Raw genomic sequence first — 21,051 nt, 5'->3', positions numbered from 1 at the left:
TGCCTCATGGTGGGGTCCACAAAGCTTGGTGACATCACTTTAGTATCGATTTGGATAATGACCTTGTCAGTATCTAATCCCCGCCCCGTTTAGGACTAGATCAACTGGGTTGACTGGATTTACTTGGGTTAAGTTTAGGGTTCAGGATCATATTCCTAAGATTTAAGCCTATAGGGTTAGGGTTTTAAGTTACCATTTGCGTTTAAACTCAAATAACTTATTGGCTCGAGTAGGGTGTCTACGAGATCATACCCTAAAACAATATTTGAAAACGGTGTGGATTCAAGCCACACACACCTCTGTGAGCCCCACAGTCGGGGTCCCACCCACCTCGATGGACCTGGGTCTCCCATAAGCCACTCCCTAAATAAACATTTCGGTGGACTCTATGAGGTTTATAACAATGGGGATTCGATTACGACTGTTTCATGTGGTGTGGTCCACCTAAGACTTGTGCATGCTTCATTTTTAGGATCATGGCCTAAAATGAACTGTCAAAATGGTTAGACGGTGTGGATTTAATGCACACACATCACTATGAGCCCCACAGTCAGGAGTCCCACCCAATTCGGTGTACCCGGGGTTCACCTAATCCGCCCCCTCCCACCATTTCTCGTAGTCGATCGAGAAAAACCCGTAGATCGCAGACGATAGTAAATGGCATAGCTGATCGACTCTCAGAGACTCCCAAACACTCCACCATGGCTTCCCCTGCGAGACCGCCACTTAAAATAATCCCTCTCCTCCTATTGGTACTCCTTCACCTCTCCACAGTCTCGTCCTGGAAGAAAGACGAGTTCCGGAACTGCAACCAGACCCCTTTCTGCAAGAGGGCTCGAGCCCGTAAACCCGGCTCGTGCTCTCTCATCGCCACGGACGTCACCCTCGAGGATGGGGAACTCGTAGCTAAGTTACTCTCGCAGACCATCAGAACTGTCACCGAAGAGATCAGAGAAGGAGAAGAAGAGCAACAGAAAGAAGAAGAAGAGCCCATCAAACCGCTCATCTTGAAGCTCGCTGTCTACCAAAGCGGCATCCTACGGCTGAGAATCGACGAGGATCAAACCCTCAATCCTCCCAAGAAGCGATTCGAGGTGCCTGATGTCGTCCTTACCGATCTCGACGATCGTAAGCTCTGGCTGCAGAGAATCTCGACCGTTGATGGCGATGAAGGCACGTCGTCGGTAGTCTACCTCTCGGAATCCCATGAAGCCGTCCTCCGCCACGATCCTTTCGAAGTCTATGTCCGCCGGAAGAAGGGTGGGGCCCGCGTCGTCTCCCTCAATTCCAATGGCTTGTTTGATTTCGAGCAGCTGAGGGCGAAGAGGGAAGGTGAGGATTGGGAGGAGCGGTTCCGCAGCCACACCGATTCGCGGCCCTACGGCCCGCAGTCCGTCAGCTTCGATGTCTCATTCCATGGCGCCGATTTCGTGTATGGGATTCCAGAGCATGCTCTGGACAGCCTGGCGCTGCGGCCGACGCGGGGGCCGGGTGTCGAAGAGTCGGAGCCGTACCGTCTCTTCAACCTCGACGTCTTTGAGTATGTCCACGATTCCCCATTTGGGATTTACGGGTCGATCCCATTCATGCTCTCACACGGGAAATCCCATGGCACGTCTGGATTCTTCTGGTTGAATGCTGCTGAAATGCAGATCGATGTTCTCGGCGCGGGCTGGGATGCAGGTGTGCAGGGACGGATTGACACACTGTGGATGAGCGAAGCCGGCATTGTTGATGCGTTCTTCTTTGTGGGCCCGGGGCCGAAGGACGTCGTCCGTCAGTATGCCAGCGTCACTGGGACGTCTGCGATGCCCCAACATTTCGCCACTGCATACCACCAGTGCCGGTGGAACTACCGGGATGAAGAGGATGTTGAGGGTGTTGATTCAAAGTTCGATGAGTTCGACATTCCCTATGACGTTCTCTGGCTTGACATTGAGCACACAGATGGAAAGAAGTACTTCACGTGGGACAGGATGCTGTTCCCGAATCCTGAGGAGATGCAGAACAAATTGGCCAAGAAGGGTAGGCACATGGTCACGATCGTGGATCCTCATATCAAGCGGGAAGAGTCATTTCCCCTTCATAAGGAGGCCACTGCAAAGGGGTACTATGTGAAGGATGCATCGGGTAAGGATTACGATGGGTGGTGCTGGCCTGGTTCGTCGTCATATCCGGATATGTTGAATCCAGAGATCCGGTCATGGTGGGCTGATAAGTTCTCTCTGCATAATTATGTGGGTTCAACTCCTTCGTTGTATATCTGGAATGACATGAACGAGCCTTCCGTCTTCAATGGTCCTGAGGTAAGCCATTGTAGATTGCTCTTTTGGTTGCATAACGTATCATAGCATCAACACCATGTTTGGATGAGTAAGTGAATTGAATCACTTCCATAATGCCATTCAACTTAATCGAAAGGAGCTATGACAATTAGTGATGTTTCTTGGCATTCTTAATGTGGATGCAACTTCCAATTGCAGTTATGTTTCTTTTTTAATTGAATTTGAGAGTAACATAATTGCAACGGAAGGAGTATAATTTGGTTATTTTCACGTTATTAGACTAGTAACTAAAATTTGATTCAGTAGGGCGTGTTGATGCACCCCAAGTAATGTAGTGAGTACAATACTCCTATTATGATGTATCGGGCTCTCAGTCATATGTGGCTTGTGGACAACATGCAAAAACATATCAACAATCAACAACACCCACAAATGAATACTGTAGAACAACAAAACCAGCTTCATAAAGCCTCATGTGGATTTTGATCATAATCCTTTAACAAATATGTCCTTGCTGGTATAGAATGATTGCTCCCCTTTTCATTTTGGTCAGCGCTGCTGCGCACATCCCCCTTTTGGCCTTTTTTGTTGGAGTCCATTGAAACCTTATTAGAGCTTTCTCAGCCATCAGAACCAAAAGGAAAACATTTCTATGCAATGCCTGTGTTTTTGTTGTTAGGATGATTCTTCTCATGGTACGGGAGTGCCTGGGGTCTGACAAAGGTTTTCTATGAGAGAGGATTTTTAATGGGTGAAAATAGGCGTAGATGTCCAATAATTGGTGGTGGAGAAATAGTAGCTATACCAAATTCTTGTTTTTCTCCACTTCATTTTCAGGTGCTTGAGGATTGTTGTGGAGAAATAGTGGCCTATGGCCCTATACCAAGTTACTTGTTTTTCTCCACTTCATTTTCAGGTGCATGAGGATTGGTGGTGGGGAAATAGTGAGCAATGCCAAATTCTTGTTTTTCACCACTTCATTTTCGGGTGCTTGACTGGATGGCTGCTCTAAGGTCTAGAAGACAAATTCTCAAGATATTTATTTTCCTAAATCTTTCGTCACGGCCCTCATTCTCGGAGGGAGATATATTGATATATCGCCTTGTGTATATGTGCGTGGAAATTCAATTCCATCCAGAGTTGAGACTGTTATGTGGATGACAACGGCCAGTACTACTATGACCCTTGATAATCTTTGTAAGCATGATTCTTTCATTGTACTTCACGTGTTGGGAGGCAGAGGAAACAGCCAAAAATCACTTCTTGCATTGCTAATTGGCTTCTGAAATTTGTCACAACTTTTCCAATCTGTTGTGTCACCAATGGGTCCAATGAAGGACCAATTAGTAATTTGGCCCGTAGGTGAGACCTAGGTCTTTTCCTCTTAGACTCATACTTTGGAAGATGGTTATGACCATTATTGTGGGGTATTTGGATGGAGAGGAACAAAAGAATCTTTGAAAATATGGTTAGATGTTGGAGAAACTTGGCTTTTCAAAAAAAAAAATCATTGTGCAATGGGCTTTGGTAAAGGCGTATTTTCACCACATTGCCACAACCAATTTCCTTATGGTTTGGCATCCATGGAGACCGATCCTTGGAAGGCCTCCACCAAGATGGGTGGATCCTCCCCTATGCATTGGAAGCTTATTTTAAAAGGGAGCTCCCTGGGCACTCTAGGCCCTTTTAGTACTGGGGTGTTCTTACTGTGGGCGTCAGTGTGCTGTGGTCCAGAGGGAGTCATTGTGCTAGTGAAGTGGAATTGAGGGCTCTGCCTCACCATCAAGGTTCATGTCTTTTCTGCTCATCCTTCTTTGGCCCCTGGACTCTATGAATTTAATTATTTGGGCTGCTTGTTTGAGTGAGGAATCATAGATGTCTTCTGTTTTTTTTATTTTTTTTATTTTTTTTATTTTTTTTATAAATAATGAAATTGTGACTTTGCTTCATTTTGGATGCATCTTTTGTGCAAGTTTTTGGAGATAGGATAACTAGTTTGCTGGACTCTCTTCCTAGAGATGGAATGACAAGAAGGCCACTTGTTCTGCCCTCCTGTCATCTCCCTTGGTCACACTTTTGTGTACCTTTTCTTTCTATAAATTTCAGTCATCCAAAACAAAAGGGATCCTCATAATTTCAGTAAAATTAGTACTCGATTGTAGACCCATTATTCTTTTGATTGGTAACATCATAGATTCATGATGGCTGAAGGGGTAGAAGTTAGTGGAGAATCAGAATAATCAAAAGATCTATTGACTTGGATGATGCATCTGAAAGGGCAATTACTAGAGTTACTTGTTGGTTTTTTTATTTCATCATGGTGGCAGAGTTAGTGGGAAGGTTGGAGTGGAGTAAACTATCACCATTGCAATGCAAGTGGTTGAAGTATCTTGGTAACCAAAACTTTCTGGAGATAGAAGCATAGTCTTCAGAAGAATGGGGCTTAGGATTTGGAGGCACAATCATCGCCCTCCACTCTCCTCTTAATAGCATGAGGTTCGGATTTGTGCTGTGTGTTTTACTCCATTCTTAGATCATATTTCCAGCTCCGGCTATTGACAATTTCTTGGAAGCTGGGATCCATCTGTGAAGCCAATACAGCCTTTATTTTTCATGAAAGGTTGAAGTTTGCATGATTACTTTTGGATACCATATGATGATGCCTTGGGGATTTCTGCCACCGACTAGGCAGTTATCAGGGAGATTCTTTTACATTTGTAGAGCTGAGTAGCTGATTTCTTGTAGTGGAGATCTGCTGAGGGGCAAACTTGATAAAGAAGGGGAAGGGTAGGAGCAGTGCCATGTCATGACTTGTGGACATTTGAGTCTTTCTATCTGTAAATTAGTGGAAAGAGAGATTGAATAGAGAAGAAGAAAAAGAGATGAGAGAAGAGAATGAAGGGAGAGGAGAAAGGGCTCTAGTTAGGGTTCATGCCCCCATCTCCTTCTTTTATACTATGAAAGTTCGATAATACCAAAATGCCATTAATAACAAAATAAAAAAAATCTCGTCTATGTCGTAGATCAAAATAACCCATCTAAGTGGGCCTATATCACATTCATTAATACTCCCCTCAAGATGGAGCATGGATATTATCTATGTCAAGCTTGGAATATTTATGTGTAGCTTTAGTGGAACGAAGAGCCTTGGTGAACACATTAGCAAGTTGGTCTTGAGATTGAACATATGGAGTAGAGAGAGATTTCATCACAAAAAACTTTCCCACGTATGCAATGATAGTTGACTTTGATGTGTTTAGTTATTTCGTGATGGACTAGATTGTTTGCTATGTCTGAAGCAACTTGATTGCCACAAAATAAGTGCATAGGTAGGTACATTGTAAATCCCATTTCTTGTAACAATTTCTTGATTTGCATAAACTCACAGTAGGCATGAGCTATTGCTCTGTACTCTGCTTCGGCTCTAGATCGGACCACCACACTCTGCCTCGTGCTTTTTCATGTGACTAATTTTCCTCCTATAAATGAACAATATCAAGTAGCGAATCATCTATCTGCAAAGGAACCTGCTCAGTTTGCATTTGAATATCCTATAACCTAAAGACGATCATTCTGTTTATACAAAATTCCTTGACCTAGTACTCGTTTGTGGTAGCGCAAACTTCGAATAACTGCTTCCATATGAAGTATTCTTAGAGAACTCATGAATTGGCTTACCATGCTCATTGCACAGGATACGTCTGATCGAGTAGTAGTTAAAAAAGTTTTTCAACCAATCTTCTATAATTCCCCAGATCCTTTGTTACATCTCCTTGATCACTTAAAAGGTTGTGATTAGGATCCATTTGAGTGTTAATTGACTTGATCCCAAGAACACTGGTCTCCATGAGTAAATCCAGAATACATTTCCGTTGAGATACATTTAACTCCTTTGTTCGATCTGGCTACTTCTATACCAAAGAAGTATCGAAAATGATTCAGATCTTTTGCGAGAAAATGCTGTTGAGATACTTCTTTAGAACTTCAATCTCCTTGTTGTTGCTTCCAATAATAACAATATCATTCACGTTAGCTATAAGTACAATGAGACATAATATATCTTTCCATACTAAAAGGGAATGATCGGCATGACTTCGAACAAAGACATAATTTAATACAAGTTATACAACCTGGCTGAGCTCGTCAAACCATGTACGTGGAGATCATTTTAACCCATAAATTACCTTTTGCAGTTTGCATACTTTGTTAGACTGATCTTGAGCAACAAATCCAGGAGGTTGCTCCATATAAACTTCCTGTGTAAGATCACCCATGAAAGAAGTCATTTTTGTCATCAAGTTGGAAGAGGGTTCGACCATAATTAACAATTGCAAATAGTATAACCTTAATGGAATTCAACTTAGTCATAGGAGGGAATGTTTCGATGTAATCAACAACAAGTGTTTGAGTATAGCCCTTATCCACTAGGTGAGCCTTCAACCGTTCAACCATATCATTGGGATGAAACTTGATTGCGTAAATTCATTTGCAATCCACATCACGTTTACTAGTCAGAAGAATGGTAATTTCTCAAGTGTCATTTTGATGATGTGCATCAATCTCGTCCTCCAAAGCTTGCTTCCACCTTTTATATAACAGGGCTTCCTCATATGACTCGGGAACAAAGTGAGAAGACAAGGACAAGGCAAAGTTGTGGAAATTTAGAGATAAGCAATGGAAGGAAGCATATTTAAAGTAGGAAGATTGGTACACGCACGTTTACCTTTTCTTAATGTAATAGGAATTTCAGGTGTATCTTGAGAACTCACTGGACCACAAGTATGCAAAGAAGATATGTCGGACGACATGTCATGATTGGTTGTACCATTTGTCTGTTTTCGTTGTGAGGAGACCTTCCGCTGAGCCATAGTGGGATTAGAAGAGGTAATAAATGGAGGTTGGAGCTTGAATGTCTTTTTATTTATTTTTTCTTTATTTTGAGAAGTAATAACATTAAAAAAAAAAAATGGCCCGAAGGCAAAGAATACAAGTAGCAAGTTGTAAGAGGAAAAGAAAGACAAAAAACCCGAAGGGACAAATTGCTAGGGGGCCCATTCCCTAACAAGTATGGCAACCCTAACTCACTGCCATAGCAAAATTGCTTGGATTCTTGATGTGTGATTGGTCCTCTCAGCCCAAATAGCCTAAAAGCCATCAAGGAGGGCCAAGTGCCACCTTGACCTACTCTTACCTCTGGGAATGCCTACATGCCACATGAAGTAACTCTTCAACAACTTTCGGCATGATCCACGGGACTTTGAATTCTTCCAGAATGGTAGACCAAATAGCCCAGACATAGGAACAATGACTGAAGATGCAGTCCACTGATTCAACATCCATCATACAAAGAATGCAAATATAAGGGAGCATCATCCCTTTCTTACATAAATTATCAATAGTAAGCACTCTTTTCTTGCCAACTAACCAGTTGAATGCTGCAAACTTGGGCAGGGCTCTATAATACCAAATTGGACCCATCTTGGCACTATTCACAATCAAATACGGCTGACGAATCATGATGAAATAGGATTTCATCGAGAAGATGCTAGATTTATCTCGCGACTAAATCATATTCTTTCTAACCCAGATTAGGATGGATTCCTTGGAGGTGCACAAGAAGATGTAGCAGCTTGGACACCTCAAAGTCGGTGGGATTGTGTCTACACAGAGGAGTCCGCTCACCACTCTCACCTTCCCTGGAGAAGCATTGGGCTATGGACAGATCCGGTGAGGGAGCAAGGGAAGCTAAGCTAGGAAACTCTGATCTAAGCAGAGAATCCTCCACCCAAATAATATCATCTCATAATTTGATACAAGAGTCATCCCCAATGAAAAAAAAATCCTTGAAAACTTTATTAGATAGTTTGGTAATCCTTTTCAAAGGATGAGAAGCTCTATAAAGGGGGGAAGCTTTGGGCCACCTTTCCATAATAGAAGTCCTATATTTTCCTGCTACAATGGATCTCCACAAGCTGTTCTCTTTCTTCCCGAATCATCAAACCTCGTTACCTATCAAAACAAAATCAAAGTCTTCGAGATGTCTAATACTCGTACCACCCTCCTCAATCGTCCTACAAACTTCCTTCCAACCCAAGAGATGAAATTTGCATTTAAAAGCAACATGTTGCCAATAGAAGTCCCACCTCAATTTCTCAGTTCTAGCCAGAACTGAATGGCACTTAAATAAAGACATGAAATACAGGGGCAGGCTCGAAACCACAACTTTAATTAGCGTAACCCTACCTCCAAGAGATAGATGTTTGTTTTTCCACACCGGTAGCTTTCTTTCCATTCTCGCGATCACCTTACCCCATAAATGCATAGGAGGCTTGCCAACATAAAGAGGGAGACCGAGGTACGAAGATGGCAAGGAACTCGAACAATATCTATAAATCTCAATCATTCTATATACTTCCTCACCTGGTAGGTGAATCCCGAAGATCTTGCTCTTAGAGATATTCACCTTGAGCCCTGAGATAGCCTCAAAACATCTGATGACTTTACGGAGATTGTCCACCACACCCTCGATAACACCATAAAAGATAAGGGTATCATTGGTGAATGATCTAGAGGTGAGATACCCTTTTCTCTACGTTTTCCACCTCGAAGCGTTCGAACAAACACACCTCCTGACCTCTTTGTAACTTCCTGCTTAACACCTCATCAACAACAACAAAAATGAATGGGGAGAGGGGGTCCCCTTGACGAAGCTTTCTCGTAGCTTGGTTGACCGCTTCAGGACCGTAGCAAGCTTCTTGCACTTGGAATTTCCTCCCCTCAAAACTTATACCGTTTAGATCCTCTATTGCTTTCTCCATCCCCTCCTGGTTGCTCATACGAATGAATGCAAACACTCGAATGATAAATGAGCCTCCAACCCTTGGAATAACGACTTCCTTCACCCAATTGTTGTGGCCGAAGACCTTGATAAAATGAAGGTCCATCCATTCCTTGGAGAAGATTCCCACTTACAAAGTGGGGAGAACCCGAAGAAAATCTTTTCCTCTCTTGGATGTCTTTGTTGACTGCAACAGGTAATGGGAACAATTTTCATATCAAGAGATTTGCTACCTTTTGAGAAGAACGGGGTAGACTAAAAAAAGTAACATCTGCACATATATATTATCTTTGAAGTGATGGACTACAATAACGATAACCTCTCCGCATGTGAGAATATCCAAGAAAAATACAATTAATTGCTCGAGGATCGAACTTATTATGGTCAGACTCCAACTGATGGACAAAACAAACACATCAAAAAACTTTAAGAGGTAGAGGAAACAACATAATATTTGGGAACAAAACTTGATGAGGTAATTGACTTTTTAAAATAGATGGGGACATCCGATTTATCAGAAAATAGGCTGTGAGTAGCGCATCACTTTAAAAACTCTTAGGAACATTCATGTGAATTAAAAAAGGACGAGTTACCTCCATGAGGTTTATTCTGTTATGCAACCCCCTTTTGTCGTGGGACATGTACTCCTTGGCATTATCAGACTGAAACATAGACTTTTTCGAATTAAACTGATTTTGCACATCATGTGGAAAGTCTTAAAAATAGAAAATAATTCAAATATATCTTTCATTAAACACTGTCATGTCATTCTCAAACAATCATCAGCAAATGTAACAAAATACTTAAATTCAAACATGCTAGATATTTTAACTAGACCCCAAAGATCTTAATGAACTAAAGAGAAAGGAACTAAATGACGTTTCTGAACACGTGGTGGAAAAGTAGCGTGGCGATGCTTACCCAACTCACACACATCCCGCTAGACATGACATTGACACTAATGAAGGAATGACAATCATAAGAATCTTCAATAATGGATGACCAAGATGCCAATGCCACTGATAAGTTGAGATTTCTTGTGTTCTTGTGCCCATAATGTCATGATCAAGATAGTACATCCCATCATGCTTATGTCCTCCATCAATATTCCTCTTCTTCTTTAGGTGTTGAAAAACAAAATGTGAATGATAAAAAGTGACATAACAGTTAAGGGTTTTGGTAAGTTTGTTAGCAGAAGGAAAATGGAAGGCTTAAAGGAAATTTTGGAACAAATAAAACAGAAGATAATGAAATAGAGGAACATGTATGAACAATAACCATCTAACACATTTTAAATTGGACACCGTCTACCAGAGTGACAAAAGAGCCTATTAATGAGCCATTAATAGACAAAAACACACTAGACTGACATGTTATATGGTCGGATGCTCCAGAGTCATTTACCCATGGAGTATGAGACTCGGATTCTAAACAAGTCATACGTAAGGTCATGATAGTAGTCGTAGGGGTAGCTGCATAAGTAGTAGGAACAAACTAATTTTATAGATAGTTCAACAACTTGGAATATTCTTCTTTAGTTAGAGTAATCATCTCACTAGTCATACTTCTTTGTGGAGCAGTAAATATAGAATTAGCCAGAGGAGGCACGGTACTCTCTTTAGTGTGGGAAGCTTGATTAGCCCATGTAAGCTTCCCATGGAGGTACCAGTATTTTTCAACAGAATGATAGGAGAGCTCACAATGCATGCACCTCTTAGGTTCGCAACCCTTGCCACAACGACCTCCCATGTGATCATGATTCATTACCACATCTTCCATTATGGCCACCACTATGGCCCAGGTCAGGGAACGATGTTAGAGCTGAGTTGTCATTGGCTCCACTTCTAGAGCCTAAAGATATATGTCAGAGGCGTGCATACACCTTGTTTAGTGATGGCACATCTTTGCCACTCAATATTTGTGCACGAACCGGTTCATATTGATATTTCAACCAAGATAAGAACTTGGCCACTCAGAACTCTTTATGTTGCTAATATAGTTTTTCTATCAGCAGTCAGGGGTTAATAAATATTCAATCCTTCCCACATTCCTTTGATTTTGGAATGGTATTCATCCAACCATTTATCTCTTTGTTGGAGCTTGAGTACTTCTTTATATAACTAATAAAGACGAGAGATTTTTTATTAGATGAAAATAAATACGTGAGATGTTTTTATCAGATGAATACATCTCTTGTAGAGCATTCCACACTTAGCCCTATCCAGAAACATGACATTTGCACAAATGGTGGGTTCCACACTATTCCATAACTAGGTCATAATTTGGGCATTTTCTTAGATCCATTGGTCACAAGTGCTGGATTTGTCATCAGGTTTCTTTGTGGTTAGATATCTCAATTTTCTCTTGCCCATGAGAAAAACATAGATTGACTTACACCATTGTAAATAATTTGTCCCGTTTACCTTATTAGAGGTTATCTAGAGTCTAGACCCCTAAAAAATCAGATGGGTTTATAAAATCTATATTTGGGTCACTTTTTATCTTGATAACAAATAAAAAAAGAGTACCTCACAAGTACAAACGTGGGCTGACTTAGCACATTTGATGAGCACCACACTTGAGCACTTCACATGATGCACACATTTCCTCAGACAAAAGAATCCGCCCACCTGTCCACTACTTCCAATCAGCCACGAAGAAATATAGTCATGAACATGGCTTTGAACAAGGGCAAACAACCCACACATTTGCAACGATCACACATAAAGAAGCAATGAAATTCTATAACCAATCACCACATGGACCATTATAGAAGGCCTGCCACACAAAAAAAAAAAAACAAAATAGAAGCCCTAGGTTTCTTAAGAAAATTTCAGCACAAACAAGTTAAGGGACACTAAGGGATAAAAGAAAAGAAGAAATAAGAAGATCTGAAGAAGAAGAAGAAGAAGAATAAGGATCGGAAGATCTAAGAGATTGAATAGAGAAGAAGATCAAAATAATCCATTGAAGTGGGTCTTTGTAGGTCCATATCACATTTATTAACACAAGCACATACCAAATTTGTTTCATTGGGAGACAAGATCATTGATTATTGGTTGTTGATCAAAGATTCTTTTGAGAGGATTGTGGTAGTTTAGACAATTAGAATCTCCTCCATAGCTAGCTGTTGGGAGTTGTATGGCAATATAATCGATGGATATTGGCAAAAATTGAACATTCATTGCAACTCCCTGATCCATGTGCTAATTGAATGTCAATGACTTGGGAAGTATCCTTTTTCTTCTTTCATTTTTTTTTTCCAAGAACAAATTTATTGAAGAAAATGAAAAAAAAAGGAACCTGCCATAACACAGCTCCGGTTCCACAAAACTATCTAATTTGGTAGTACCAAACTGCAGTAGGTTAAGGGGACAGAATAGATGGTTCTGTTTGGGGCTATTTATTTCCAGTCAGATCTAGTAGGTAAACTAAAATATCTGTTTTTTGTTTTATTGGTAACTAAAATATCTGGTTTATGGCAGAAACTAATCAAATGGTAGAAACTTTAGAAAACCACTTGCATGACAGCTATCCACACTTTCACCTTTTGGACTCTGCAAGTTGCAGTTCATATTTTAGTGGAGTCCTTTCTATGTTTTATGCTTTTACTCCAACCTGCATTCTATAAATTTAAATAAGATTGTCTTGCTGCAGTTGCATAACCATTTTATCTCAACCAGGTCACCATGCCTAGGGATGCTATACATTATGGAGGCGTAGAACACCGAGAGTTGCATAATGCCTATGGGTACTACTTCCACATGGCTTCAACTGATGGGCTTTTAAAGCGAGGAGAGGGAAAGGACAGACCTTTTGTTTTGTCAAGAGCAATCTTTGCTGGAAGCCAAAGGATTGGGGCAATTTGGACAGGAGATAATTCAGCAGACTGGGATCACCTTAGAGTCTCAGTTCCAATGATCTTGACTCTTGGCCTTACTGGGATGTCATTCTCTGGTGAGTAGAGCTCATGATTTGATTGGCTCAAGGTGTTTCTATTTGATCGTCATTCTCCTTTTTTTACGTAAATTATTTTGATGGATGTATTTTATACAGGTGCTGATGTTGGTGGATTTTTTGGCAACCCTGAGCCTGAATTGTTAGTTCGCTGGTATCAGCTAGGTGCTTACTATCCTTTCTTTAGAGGCCATGCCCATCATGACACCAGAAGGAGAGAACCTTGGCTGTTTGGGTAATATATTTATTTAGTTTAAAAGAATGTTCAAAATGGAAATTTATACTTTGCACTTTCATTGCACTGTTCATATTAAATTGCTAGCCTCTGTACTGGTTCCTCATAGCCTCTTTCTTGATTTTATTTTTTTGATGTCCCTCTTAATAAAAGTTGCTGTCATATATTAAAACAAATAAACATAAATAAATCCATGGTAATATTTTTCTATCTAAGACACTAATTGTATCTCGATGGTTCCTTTTCTGTTAATATGCATCCTGTGTTTTGCTAGCTTTAATGTGTAGATGTGCATTCAAATTTTAATACTTGATTCCTATTCAGACAAAGTAGAGATCTGATTCCTCCAAATTTGTATATGCACCATATAGGCTAGATGGGATGTGCAAATATACCAAGGTTTGGTTGGTTCACCAAATATAGCCAATCATTATGCAGAAGTACAGCTATACCAGGAGCGAACCTAGTAAGCAATTCATTCTAGATTAATAAACCCTCTTATCTGTGGTGTAAACTGTTTACATCCTCAAATGAAGAAATGTCAGGGTTATTTGTATTTTCATACATATGTACATAGGCATGCACATCTATTCCCAAGTCCGCATGTTTGTAGTGTGTAGCGAGTGGCATAGGCTACATAGTGTGTAGGGTAACTTTTAGATTTTTAATTACAATAATAGGAAAAATAGGGCAAATACTAAAAATAAAGAAAAAAACAGCAGCAGAAATGATTTACTAGTGTTGCTCATATCATTTCACTAAGGGGTGTTTGGTTTTCTAATTACATTGGTAAATGACTATAAATGGTTAATGGTTACTTATTCCTGTAATTTTGTGGTGACATCACCTACATTTGATTGCAATGATGAGTTTGCTGCCATTGTTTGTTGCACCCAAAAATCATTGTAAAAATGGTAGGTTTTTTTTTTTTTTTTTTTTGAGAGAGATTAAATGGTAGTTAACTACACTTGTAAAAATGGTAGTTTTATAATGTAAAAATGTAATGATTACAATTTCCTTTATATGTTTCTTGTACAAGTGTATTTGACTCTCGATTTATGAGCCACAATTCTTGTTTAAAAAAACACATTGAAATGATAATGATGGCTCATTTACTTTAAATTACGATTGTAATTGGAAAACCAAACACGCCCTAAGGGCTTGTTTAAGAGCTTGTATTTGGAATGAATTGGAATCCAAATCACAATTACCATGGAATTAATGTGATTTGGAATCCTTAGTTGTGTTTGGTAGCTTGTGATTGGAATGTACTGGAATAAAAAAAAAATTGTGTTTGGATGCTTGTAATTGAAATGCATTGCAATTCTTTAGCATATTTAGGAACTTGAATTTGATAGAATGATTGATAGAATGATTGTAATATGTACACTAATAAGCTTTAATATCCCAAATTAGTGTACATATGTGATATTTGATAGAATGATTGTAATAAGCCCATTGAAATGTATACTTTGGCAAAAAATGAGGAAATTCTGAGCTTTGGGTGGCCTGCATGTATTAAGGATCACAAACGAGTGACTCACCAATGTTTTTAGACCATCCATTTAGATGGCCAATGTTTGGACATTTTGGATCATTCTACTGGTATGATCTTAGTGATGCAGTTGATGATTGGATTGTTTCAGGGTATCATTAGCATGCCATGTGTATAGCAAATTAATAGCCTAGTGACACCTTTATTACTCGTGCAGCTCTCTTGCATTTAAAAAGGGAGTCAAAAAAGCATTTCACACCAATTACACAGAATTCATAGCAAAACAAAGGGATTTCAAAACACACCAAAACGTAACTTTTCATTACCAATGATTCCATTTACCTTTGATTACATATTAACAAAAGGACCAAAAGGGCGTGTTTACACCTAATTACCTTTGAATACAACTAATGCAATGTGCCAAACCACACCTAAAATCATTGAACCCTTAACTGATTTGTTCTATTTTAGTGAAAAATAGAGTGTTGAATAGGATGTGTAGTTTGTAAGGCTACATGGCGTGTTGGTGTTCAGTGTAGCCTATAACATACGCTGCATGGGAGTTCTGCCGTTTTCATGCACTACAAGGCACAAAGGCTACGCTATGCTACATTTTGTACACTACACACTCCTTAGTGTCTACTATTTGAAACATTGATACACATCATCATCTAAGCCTTATCCTTAATCGAATCAGGCTAAGTGTTGATGGTAATGACCATTTTCTTGATAAACATTTCCTTGGTAAAGAATGTTGAATTATTCTATCAAGATAGTCTTGGTTCAAAGTAGTGTTTGAAGCATCAGTATTGCTACAAGTTTTGCTGGACAGGGATACAGAAACAATATCAATATCACCGATAATTGGAAATGTGGGGAAACATGGGGGAAATGGTGGATTTTTTTAATGAAACTTCAGGAGATGCTAAAATACACTTATTTCTATATTTAGGGAAAAAATTGCAAAAAAGATTGCATACATGATACGTTTCTATTTAATAGGGGCCTAAAAGCATGTGCTTCGTAAGAAATCAGTCCAACCATCCCATCAATCCTATTTATCCATCCATTTGTCCAGTCATCCAACCTTCCACCCAAACATCCATCGATATTTCAGAATATTGACAACACATGATATTTCATCGAGAAATCGTTTACAATTGGAAAGAAAATGAACGACTATGGTCTCAATATTGCCCATTTTGTGATAATGATAATGTCGCGATGTTATCATCAACAGTTTGAACATTGCATACAACCACATGCCCATAAAAAATTTTGAAATGAAAATTATTTTAATAAACATATTTTTGGTGATATCGATACATTGACGATATTATCGAAATATTGTTGATACATTGGCGATACAAGCAGCACATGGAATTTATGCAGTAAAAAATATTGGATATACGTTGGCGATACAAGCGGCGCCTAGAGTTCACACAATCGAAAATTTGGTGATATCGATATATCGGTGATACATTACCAATACTTGGAATTTTTTATACTACCAATGCTTTCGGTATCGCTACCAGTGTTATCGGTATTGCCGAGTTGGAGATATGGATAATGTCAGGGATACTCCAAACAATGGTTCAATAGCAGTTATCCCTCTTTTTTTTTTTCCCCATAATTCTTTCTTGCTTTTTTTCCCGTTTGAAGATTTGCAGAATTTTCAGGGAGACCTTTCATCATTCAAGGGAACATAGATACAAAAAGATGGTGGCTGGTTACTGGTGATGTGGGATCCCCTTGATGCTACATCATTGAGGATTGTCCACCTAACCTTAAGTGTGGTGTTGTAATGGATTTGCAGTAGGCTACCTTGCTTCCAAAATGTTTCTTTAATGAGGAGAAATGGATGCTTGATTGTCGAGTATATTAGACAATTGCGAAAAGCCTTCTGAACCAGGATCATGCGTCTAGTGCATGATGGGGGAGAATAATAAATAATGATGGAAAATGATGCTGATATTCGGCTTCCTGTGGAGCAGATCTTTTTGCTACTTAATTCTAAAGAAACTGAAAAGGGAAAAGAACTCAATTTTATATGATCACATAATAATCTTTTAGAATTTAATTCTATTTTCGCAGCAGTAGGATGCTATAATTCTGATGGTGAGAAATAGTTTCTCTTACTATCTGGCAGCATTTTTTCATTTGATGCTTCTCTTGATATAACATGATGCAGAGAGCGCAATACTGAACTGATGAGAGATGCAATCCACATCCGTTACACATTGTTGCCATATTTTTACACATTATTCAAGGAGGCTAGTGCAAGCGGCATTCCCGTTATGCGTCCGCTGTGGATGGAGTTCCCTACTGATGAAGCAACATTCAACAACGGTGAGGCATTCATGGTCGGAAATAGTATATTGGTACAGGGGATTTACAATGAGGTAGGTACCTTTTTTTTTTTTAATTTCTATTTAAATGTATGTTGCAAAAGGAAGATGGTCATGGCACCTCATTCTCATTGTCGTGTCAAATGTTCTGTCAGGGGGCCAAACATGTATCGGTGTATTTGCCTGGTGGACAGTCTTGGTATGACCTGAGAACTGGAGTTGCATACACTGGAGGCACGCAGCACAAGTTGGAAGTTACAGAAGAAAGCATACCTGCTTTCCAGAAAGCAGGTACCATTGTTCCGAGAAAGGACAGGTTCCGTCGAAGTTCCACTCAAATGGTGAACGATCCGTACACTCTGGTATGTCCTTTAATTTTTGGTGGCCTCTCAAAAATAAAAATAAAAATGGTGGACTTTGTTTTGGTTCGGTTTGGATCAATGTTGTCAAATGGCATAATAAGTCCTGTGTGACCCAGGAGGGCTGTGTGCATATGTGATTGCATAATCGCATAAGCAGTCGCACAGCCCCCTGAACGTATTTTTTTTGAAAAAAATAAAAATAAATTCTGAAAAATAAAGGGAAATGGAAAAAAATATGAAAAAAAATAATGTGCAGGTATTTTCATTAAAATTTTGTTATATTTATTACATCTATGAGAGAGAGAGAGAGTATAATGTAATACGTGTTTTGATAAAACTACCATATGGACATGTTGGTTTGTTTGGTTGTTAGGATCCACCTCTAACCCCCCTCCGACGCCTTATATCCAAGTTATGTAGCATCGCTACATGCCCGTGCTGATCTCATAAGGATTGCATGTCTCCCTAACTAAATGCTCAATTCACCTAGGGTTTTTGTCTATTCCACTTCATATTCTTCTCTTTTGAATCCCCTTCCAAAAATAAAATAAAATAAAAAATCTCTTTTTCAGATATTTTCTCTGGGCTTTTGAGTTGGATTTCTTGAAATCTTATATTCCATTTTATCCTGGTTGACTGGGAGGATTCATCTGAGAATAGTTCTGCGGGCCCACACGAACCTCTATCTGCATCAGTTGGATCCCACCATGTGGATGACATGACTCAAAATCAGACCAGTCCACTCATCAGGTGGGCCACATGTGCATGACGAATGTTGACAGTAGGCAGTTAATCTGATCGTCCTTTATTTTCATAGATATGCAGCACACCTGATGAGTTGATCAGCCTAATTTTTTGGGTCAGCCCATCTAAATATGGAGAGGGTGCACTTAATGTTGGCCTGTGGACTGGATGTTATGCATGCAGGTTGGCCCCCATTGTTGCATGTAAAGATGCATATGGGTGTTATAGAACTCTGAGAATAGATCTCAACATGCATACAGGCGATGTAGAACTAAGAAATTTGGTTACTTAAGATGTATTGCACATGTGATTTGTTTTTCTTCATCTGGATTGCAGATAACAATCTTTGATTATCGAACAATGCACTGGAAAATTTTTTGGACCCTCTCTTTCATTCATCATGTCATCTGAGTTGTGAATATTTTCGTAACATTACTGCATTTCCTTTCTGAGTCGGATGGTTGTCCTTCCAGAGTCCTTCAATCTCTTTGGCAATTCAACAGTTACTAAAGATGATCTCCCAGTTATCATAACGAACATCTATTGAATTGTTTTCTAATATGGATCGACTCTCTTAGGGATATGCTCATCTTACACCTGCTGCTTATTTTCAGGTGATAGCTCTTAATAGTTCCCAAGCAGCGGAAGGCGAGCTCTATGTTGATGATGGAAAAAGCTATGATTTCGAGCATGGGGCCTACATCCACCGTCGTTTCCTCTTCTCAGACGGGAAGCTAACTTCGTCCAGTATTGGTCCTGCCAATGCGGGAGAGAAGCGCTTCTCTTCAGATTGTGTCATCGAGAGGATTATAATATTGGGGCTCCTGCCCAGAGCAAAAGGTGCTCTGATAGAACCCATGAATCGTATGGCTGATATTGAACCTGGGCCACTCATGCTTCGAGGAGGGTCAAAACCTGTCGCACGTTTTATCCGCAAACCGAACGTCCGCATTGCAGACGATTGGACTATAAAGATTTTGTAGATTGTTTCCATGAATCTGCCTGATTAAAGGATTAGCTCGGGCAAATGGCAAACAAGTCTTGGCAGCTTAGAAAACGATAACAGTTTTTTTTTCATTTTCATTTTCATTTTCATTTCATCTGTTACATACTTCCGACCTTTTATCATTCATGCCTGAACTCAAATACAAATACATGCATAAGGCGCTCTCTCTCTCTCTCTCTCTCTGTTTTTTTTGTAAGGCTCTAGTCTTTTTGTTAGAACTACTTTATATTGAAATCAAGCATGCCCCTTGGCAATGTAGGACACTTGTTTTGGGGTGGGAACCCCTAGTGGGCCCACCCAACTGCCCTTTTTCTCTCCACGCATGGCTTGAGGAAAGACAGAGAGGGAGAGGATGGTCATGCACGCCTCACCCTTCCTCTTATTTAAACTTCCTCGGGTTCTCTACGCTCGCTCAACTTTCTTTGCACTTACAGTGCTTGGATTGTGCACCATGCACCTTCACCTCGGGCCTCATGCCCTGCCAGAGCTGTACACGAGTTGAACCGAGTCGAGCTTGGCACAGCTCGGCCAGCAGCCAACTCCAGCTTGAACTTGCTTGGCTTGGTCCTTGAGCCTATCTATCCAGCTTGGTTCGGTTTGGTCAGTAACTCGAGAGAGAGAGAGAGAGAGAGAGAGAGAGAGAGTTTTGGGACTGCCAGGCTGGGGCGCTTGTTTAATTTGAGAGAAATGAAAAATGGTTTTTTTTTAATTTTTAGTTGATATTTATATCAACTGACCAAGAGAGATGAGTTGGATCGATCTGAGCCGAGTTCGAGTTATGAACTAATCTGAGTTGAGTCGAGCTTGGGCCAGCTCAGACTCAGGCTCGGAATTTTTTTCTAGATAAAAAATTCAGCTCAATTCAGCCCAAAACCCAATTTCGAGCCGAGCCGAGTCAAGCTTATACGAATAGATTCGAGTGAGTTAACATAGCCAACTTAGTTTGTGTACAGCTTTATGCCCCGCCGTCACATACTTGCACCATCTAGAGAATCGTGCACTCACTCCTGTCTAGCAAACTGCTTACCGGCGCTGTTGAAAGTTGAAAGAGAAATGTTTCGATAGAAGAGATTGATAGATAGAGCGCTCCCAATAATCAATCTAATCCACCTTATTGCTATCAATTCTTCCTCGTTTTTGTTCATATACCACCATAATACCAAACATATCTACCTCAAAATTGATTATATCTACCTAGGTATCAATATCATCCGTTTGTAGCTAAAGAGAGATAATAAGAAAAGATCCAAAGGGTAAGATGATGATTCACATTTGTTGTGATTTTCTGACTTTTAATGATTTAACCTCGCACATGTACCTCACTATGACATGCAAGGTGAGTGCAATTAGCTTTCCTAACTATAACCAAATTAATGCATGGTTAGAGGATTTATACTGCAACGGTACAGATTCATCTGATAAACGTCCTAAGATCATTGGTTAGAATTGTTTTAATCTGACACACTTTGGGACGTTGGTACATCTAGGGTACTAAACAGCGTGGTATATTGGGACCAATGGTCTGAGTTATTGAAGAAAAGGGACCCCACTAGTCAGGGGAGCGGATTAGCTATTACCCAAGTAACAACTTATCCTAACCGTGTGGGGCCCACCTTGTTCTATTTTCTGTATATCCACTCCGTCCATCTGTTTTTCCATCTTATTTAAGGACATTATACAAAACCTCAAAAAGATTCAATTCTCATGTAAACCATACCTCTAGAAACAGTGATGACTGACCATTAAAAACTTTTTAAAGGCCACATAAGTTTTGAAGGGTC

At 39.9% G+C, this 21,051-nt stretch overlaps 1 protein-coding gene across 1 annotated transcript; it reads left to right on the top strand.

Moving 5' to 3' along the window:
* Positions 1 to 627: 627 nt before the first annotated feature.
* On the top strand, positions 628 to 19,442 carry LOC131219521 (probable glucan 1,3-alpha-glucosidase). Its single transcript, XM_058214707.1, has 6 exons — positions 628 to 2,306; positions 12,807 to 13,080; positions 13,180 to 13,315; positions 17,002 to 17,212; positions 17,314 to 17,520; positions 18,879 to 19,442. The coding sequence occupies exons 1-6, from the start codon at positions 702 to 704 to the stop codon at positions 19,245 to 19,247; spliced, it is 2,802 nt and encodes a 933-aa protein (XP_058070690.1). The 5' UTR covers positions 628 to 701; the 3' UTR covers positions 19,248 to 19,442.
* Positions 19,443 to 21,051: the final 1,609 nt, after the last annotated feature.

Source organism: Magnolia sinica, chromosome 11, assembly GCF_029962835.1.
Source record: "Magnolia sinica isolate HGM2019 chromosome 11, MsV1, whole genome shotgun sequence".
NCBI lineage: Eukaryota > Viridiplantae > Streptophyta > Magnoliopsida > Magnoliales > Magnoliaceae > Magnolia > Magnolia sinica.
This window is presented reverse-complemented; position numbering and strand designations above follow the sequence as displayed.

Excerpts from the sequence above, each read along its gene's own strand:
- LOC131219521 (XM_058214707.1), top strand. The coding sequence starts at position 702 with ATGGCTTCCCCTGCGAGACCGCCACTTAAAATAATCCCTCTCCTCCTA. Across the intron at positions 2,307-12,806 it reads CCGTCTTCAATGGTCCTGAG|GTCACCATGCCTAGGGATGC; the intron begins GTAAGCCATTGT and ends TATCTCAACCAG. Across the intron at positions 17,521-18,878 it reads TGAACGATCCGTACACTCTG|GTGATAGCTCTTAATAGTTC; the intron begins GTATGTCCTTTA and ends GCTTATTTTCAG.